This window comes from Chrysemys picta, chromosome 21, assembly GCF_011386835.1.
Source record: "Chrysemys picta bellii isolate R12L10 chromosome 21, ASM1138683v2, whole genome shotgun sequence".
In the NCBI taxonomy this organism is placed as follows: Eukaryota; Metazoa; Chordata; order Testudines; family Emydidae; genus Chrysemys; species Chrysemys picta.
In genome coordinates this window covers 1,286,494-1,293,249 of record NC_088811.1, presented here as the reverse complement: position 1 = coordinate 1,293,249, position 6,756 = coordinate 1,286,494, and the positions used below count along the sequence as shown (strand labels likewise).

Here is a 6,756-nt window from a genome sequence, read left to right as displayed (position 1 = left end):
AGACACGAGAAGTAATTCTTCTGCTCTACTCTGCGCTGATTAGGCCTCAACTGGAGTATTGTGTCCAGTTCCAGGTGTCACATTTCAGGAAAGATGTGGATAAATTAGTGAAAGTCCAGAGAAAAGGAACAATAACGATTAAAGGTCTAGAAAACATGACCCATGAAAAAATTAGGTTTGTTTAGTCTGAAGAACAGAAGATTGAGAAGGCACATGCTAACTGTTTTCAAGTACATAAAAGGTTGTTATAGGGGAGGGGGGGGGAGAATTATTCTCCCTAACCTGTGAGGATAGGACAAGAAGCAATGGGCTTAAATTGCAGTAAGGGAGATTTAGGTTGGACATTCGGAAAAACTTCCTGTGAGGGTGGGTAAGCACTGGAATAAATTGTCTAGGGAGGTTGTAGAATCTCCATCTCTGGCGGTTTTTAAGAGCAGGTTAGACACACACCTGTCAGGGACGGTCTAGATCAGTGCTTCTCAAACTTCATTGCACCACAACCCACTTTTAACAGATTACTACATGACCCCAGGCTGAGCTCACCCAAGCCCCACCATGCTGGGTAGGGGGTCGAAGCCCAAGCCCCACTGCCTTGGGTTGGGGCAGGGATGTGTGTGTGCAAAGTCGAAGCCCCAGGGCCTATAACCTGAGTCCCACCAACCAGGGCGGCCCCAGCAAGCGTAAGGCCCATCCTGGGCTTGCACAATGGGGTCACAACCCACTTTGGGGTCCTGACCCACAGTTTGCAAACTGCTGGTCTAGATAATGCTTAGTCCTGCCCTGAGAGCAGGGCACTGGCCGACATGACTGCGCCAGGCCCTTCCGCGCCTACGGTTTTGTTAGGCGGCTGCGCACGGAGCCATTTTCAGCGCCCCCGGGGCTCTGCGGGGCAGTCACGCTAAGACAGACCCCGCGTTCCCAAGGCACCGAGCCCCCTCCAACCTCAGCAGCCATTTTGTTCCTCTCCCGCGCCCGGTCCGCGAGCCCAGCTCCCCTCTGACGCCTCCCGTCAGCGCGGCCCCAAGCGAGCCTGAGTAACCCTGAGCCGGCTGGAGCCGAGCCCCGACCCGCCTGCTGGGCCCGGCCTGCGAAACACCAAACCCGGGGCAGCGCCTCCGCCAGCCCAACCAGCGCGCCTATTGGACTCGCCAATCAGAGCCTTTGTTTAGGGTTACGCGAGGAGAAGGCGGGGTCTGCCTGTTGGAGCCAATAGACGGAGCAGAAGGCCGAGTGACAGCTGTCACCTGTCTCGCCCGTCTAGACTCATTGATTGGCTACAGAGTCTGTCAGTTTAGCGTTATTCATTTTCCGTTGGCTGGCAGAGCTGTCAGGGTTTTGTGTCCCCCCATCAAAGCCCGCTTTCTTTTCCTCGTGAATGGCTAATAGAGCTGTCAATGAAACGATTCCACTGTCTGATTGGTTATGGGAACTGTCAGTTAATGCCCTCTTGCCCTCTTCAGGTCCTCCCTATGACTGGTGAGTGGCTGTAGAATGTGTCAGTGCAGTGTTTCTCCTCCCTGATTGGTTTTGCGGGCTGTCAGTAGGGTCCTTTCTCTCAAATGGCCGCCTCCTGTTGTCGGTGATTGGCTGTAGGAAGTGTCAGTTTGGAGGCTCTCCCAATGGGCGGCCCGGGGTGGGTGCGGTGCGCGCGGTGTGGCCGGCCCGGCGGCGGCGGCGGCAGCGGGAGGAGGCGGTGGCGCGCGCCTGGATCCCGGTCGCGAGGAGGCGGAGGAGGATGTGGCGCGCGGAGGGGAAATGGCTGCCGAAAACAAGCCGGAAGGTGAGAGCGCGGCGGGGCCGGGCCCGTCCCCTCAGCCCGGCCGGGGAACGGGGCGCATCCGCAGGGCAGCTCCCGACCCCGCGGCCGGGCCGCGCAGCCCCGCGCCAGAAAGTTTAGCGGTGCCGGGCGGAGGGGGGCGCGGCCCAGTTCGGCCGCGACGGGCGCCCCCGCGGGGCGGGGCAGGGTACCGGCCTCTGCCGTCAGGGGAGCGAGTCACGGGGACACCCACCTCGGTGCTACTGGTGAGGGAAGGGCACCCCATCCCCCACCTCCGCCATTGGCCCGGGAGCACCCATCCCCCACCGCCCACCACGGGCACCCGGCCGGCCCCGGACCTCACCTGCGCCGGGGGGGGGCCGCCACGGGCACCCCGTCCCCCACAGCCCCCCTGCGCGCCATGGGGGGGGGCCGGCCACGGGCACCCCGTCCCCCATTGCCCCCCTGCGCGCCATGGGGGGGGCGCCACGGGCACCCCGTCCCCCACAGCCCCCCTGCGCGCCATGGGGGGGGGCCTGCCACGGGCACCCCGTCCCCCACAGCCCCCCTGCGCGCCATGGGGGGGGGGGCCGCCACGGGCACCCCGTCCCCCACAGCCCCCCTGCGCGCCATGGGGGGGGGCCGGCCACGGGCTCCCCGTCCCCCACTGCCCCCCTGCGCGCCATGGGGGGGGGCCCGCCACGGGCTCCCCGTCCCCCATTGCCCCCCTGCGCGCCATGGGGGGGGCGCCACGGGCACCCCGTCCCCCACAGCCCCCCTGCGCGCCATGGGGGGGGGCCTGCCACGGGCTCCCCGTCCCCCACTGCCCCCCTGCGCGCCATGGGGGGGGGGCCGGCCACGGGCACCCCGTCCCCCACTGCCCCCCTGCGCGCCATGTGGGGGGGTCCCGCCACGGGCACCCCGTCCCCCACAGCCCCCCTGCGCGCCATGTGGGGGGGTCCCGCCACGGGCACCCCGTCCCCCACAGCCCCCCTGCGCGCCATGGGGGGGGGCCTGCCACGGGCACCCCGTCCCCCACAGCCCCCCTGCGCGCCATGGGGGGGGGGCCGCCACGGGCACCCCGTCCCCCACAGCCCCCCTGCGCGCCATGGGGGGGGGCCGCCACGGGCTCCCCGTCCCCCACTGCCCCCCTGCGCGCCATGGGGGGGGGCCGGCCACGGGCACCCCGTCCCCCACTGCCCCCCTGCGCGCCATGGGGGGGGGCCGGCCACGGGCACCCCGTCCCCCACTGCCCCCCTGCGCGCCATGGGGGGGGGCCGGCCACGGGCACCCCGTCCCCCACTGCCCCCCTGCGCGCCATGGGGGGGGGCCGGCCACGGGCACCCCGTCCCCCACTGCCCCCCTGCGCGCCATGGGGGGGGGCCGGCCACGGGCACCCCGTCCCCCACTGCCCCCCTGCGCGCCATGGGGGGGGGCCGGCCACGGGCACCCCGTCTCCCACTGCCCCCCTGCGCGCCATGGGGGGGGGGGCCGGCCACGGGCACCCCCTGCGCGCCATGGGGGGGGGGCCGGCCACGGGCACCCCCTGCGCGCCATGGGGGGGGGGCCGGCCACGGGCACCCCCTGCGCGCCATGGGGGGGGGGCCGGCCACGGGCACCCCCTGCGCGCCATGGGGGGGGGGCCGGCCACGGGCACCCCCTGCGCGCCATGGGGGGGGGCCGGCCACGGGCACCCCGTCCCCCACTGTCCCCCTGCGCGCCATGGGGGGGGGCCGGCCACGGGCACCCCGTCCCCCACTGCCCCCCTGCGCGCCATGGATGGGGGGGCCCGCCACGGGCACCCCGTCCCCCACTGCCCCCCTGCGGGCCATGGGGGTGGGGCGCCATTGGCACCCCGTCCCCCACTGCCCCCCTGAACGCCATGGGGGGGGCCCGCCACAGGCACCCCGTCCCCCACTCTGCCCCATAGGAGCGGGGGGCTGGCCACGGGCACCCCGTCCCCCACTTCCTCCCTCCGCCCAATGGGGGGGGTCACAGGCACCCCGTCCCCCATTCCCCCTCTCTGTGCCATGGGGGGGGCAGGCCACGGGCACCCCATCTCCCACTCTCTTCCCGTGCCATGGGTGGGCCGTAGGAACCCCATCCCCACTTCATCTATTCTTCACCATGGGGGGAGGGCAGGCTGCAGGCACCCCTTCCTTTCTGCCATATGGGCAAGGGCAGGCCATGGGCACTCAATTCCCCACCCCTTCACCATACAGCGGAGGATGGGCTGTGGATACCCCAGCTGCATCCTCACCCCCGTTCCCCTACCATGGGGGAAATCTTTGTCTAAGAAACAATAATAATGTACATTCCCTACCCTCTTCTCTGAGGAGAGATTCTTGGGAAAGCATGTGTCCACCAGCCCTGGACAGGGCATGTATACCACTTCAGTGTGAGGGAGGGGATGGCCATACAAAATGAACTTCCTCACTTCACCACGTGAAAAGGTATAGGTATAGGATGCAGGTTCCACCACCATGGGTCATCCTAAGCCCCACAGTGGGGGGAGTGCAGGGCAACATTTGCTCCCAGCCCTGTGTGAGAAGATGACAGGCAATATATATGAGACCCATGTAGGAAGGGGAGGATATGGGAGGCACAGCTCCTGTTTCAGGTGCAAAAGAGAATGTGCACATGTACATACCCCTGTAAATGGGAAGGGCTGGGCATACATGTGCTCTCCATTTGGGGCAAATACAGGGCATGCTTTTGTGTGCACGCACCTGTGGCAAAGGGCAGGTCATGCATATGTACACCCTCCTGTTTGGGGGAGGGACTTATTTATGTTTTAATTATTTATTAAAATTAACCAATTCAAGTCTGCCTATTTATGCACATAACTGGCTTATATTAATGTGTTTTATTGTTGCTGTTTTCCTCTTCTGCTCTTCCCTGCTCCTTGCCATTGTGTGTTGAATCTTGTGTTGTTTTACCTTTTATTGTACACCTTGGGGTGGGAACTGTGTTTTTACTCTTTTCGGTACCGGTCACAGTGGGGCTCTAATTAAGCTGCTACTCTAATATAAATACTAAATAATCTGAGCATGTTTGTGCTTGGTAGTATCTGCTGATGGGAATGGTACACTATAGCATTTGGAACTTTCCTTCCAATCACACCAATTGACAATGTATGTGCACACTCATTACACCCCTCTGTAGGCAAGGTAGAGCATTTTGGCCCTCAAGGGGTTGGCCAAGTATGATGTGGTCAGTTCTCCACAATGTGGAGGGCAGGCCAATTACAATTTGCGCATATAAAGAAATGGTCATGGCATGTGCACGCATTTTTAGGAAAAAGCTGATCGCCATATGGGGATGGGTCAGGACGTGTACTCCTGTCATGAGTTACAAGTTCTTCAGAGCAGGGACAACTATCTATTTGTGCTTTGCTTCTCATAATGTGGTCCTGATCCCAGTTGGGACATCTGGGAGCTATCATAATATGCATAGCAATAATTGTGCTCATCTCGTGGGAGAGGGCAGGGTGTGTGCTGCTCATGGGATGTAGGAGGCAGATGCTGTCCCTATGTTGCATAGTCCATGGGGAGGACTCAGCAGATTATACACTCTTTTCTCACTGAATGATGATGGTTACCCAGTGGAATGAAAAGAGCAACTGTAGGAGGATCCTCCCATGTGAAAAGTGGTGCATCTCCCCTTACGCAAATACATGCACATTCTCCCCACCCCCCACACACATTGTATCCACCCCTAGGGGGAAGGGACACCATCACTTGCAGCCACTCTTGTCCCCAGAAGTACTGCAATTAGAAGTGCCTATATGAGTGCTGAGAGGGTGAATATGTTCTCTGTACTGAATATACACTCTCTGTGTATGTTGTTACTTATGTATACATATGCACATGAGTTGGGGGTGCATGAAACCTTTCTAAACTTTTAATATGTTCTTAATACACCTCACTCCATAGCAGGAGATTGCCATGTGCACTCTCCTTTCCAGCACAAGCAACTAAGAATAAAAATGCACATTCTCCTCCAATAACTCGCATAATGAGTTGCGTGCATAGACCATTCCTAAGTAAAGCCCCGTGATGAAAGGAGAGCATGCTGACTACACACCCTGAGGAGTAGGCTACATGCTTTTCCCCAGCACTGTTTAAACAATGATGGTAAAGTCAATACATAGAAATCAAATAAATATGTCACTCTTTTGGTTAATTAGGAAAGATAACATGGTTTTTGGGGATGCCAAATAGATAATTACATTTTTAGGTATTGGAACAGTTTAACTATTTTGTGAAAGGTGCTAGTGAAAAGGTATGCTGTCAAAGTTCCAGCCCTTTGGAGGGATTGTCTGTCCTTTCAGGTTTAGAGCTTCTGTTGTTTTATTATTAGAGCAAGCCAATAGGGGGTGATGAAAAGAAGTGGGCAAAGAGTGTGAATCCACAGAGTAGGAGGGGAAATATATTGGGCATAGGGAGAGACATGACAGTTATACCCCCCTGAAATAGAGAAATCCTATTTTGAGAGAAAATAAATAAGGGTTCAATAATACAATATTTCTGTATTCTCACATTTTTTAGGTTGTAGATTTATACAAAGACAACTTAATTTTGCTATTGGATACTCCAAAAGAGATTGAAAGTTATGTGGATAACATAAAATAGTAGTTAACTTCATACTTAGAGTTGCTTTTTGAAATTATTTTAGAAAAAACGCACAGTATATTTTACATATGAAGGAAAGAGTTAAAGCATACAACTCTTTAGCTCAAAGTTGTCCTATATAATACATTGTTGAAAAACAGAAGATCCAAGATAAGGATTTTTTTATTGCATATCCACAAGGGGGTAGTGATGTACCGTCTAAGATATTTGTAGTAGAAGTGCTAGATAATCTTTTTTTGAAACACTTTAGATTTACAGATAAAGGTGGTGTATTTGCATTTTAACTTAATAAGATCTTCTTTTAAAAATGTTTATTGGCAAAATTCTTGAGTTTAACATGCTGCTTTTACATTGTAGAAAAATAAC

At 58.1% G+C, this 6,756-nt stretch overlaps 1 protein-coding gene across 26 annotated transcripts in view; it reads left to right on the top strand.

Moving 5' to 3' along the window:
* The first annotated feature begins 1,614 nt into the window (after positions 1-1,614).
* The window catches only part of CAMTA1 (calmodulin binding transcription activator 1), a 913,810-nt gene continuing 908,668 nt past the window's right edge, over positions 1,615-6,756 (top strand). For 16 of the 26 annotated variants that reach the window (XR_010594211.1, XR_010594214.1, XR_010594212.1 and 13 more), the window contains exon 1: positions 1,617-1,780. Coding sequence is in view for 19 of the 26 variants with exons in the window: in XM_042859108.2 (XP_042715042.1) it covers positions 1,756-1,780 (25 nt within the window). In the remaining 7 variants the exon portion in view is untranslated. Of the gene's footprint in view, positions 1,781-6,756 lie in introns of all 26 variants that reach the window. The other 10 variants (XR_010594216.1, XM_065574895.1, XM_065574887.1 and 7 more) reach the window with 4 other exon arrangements.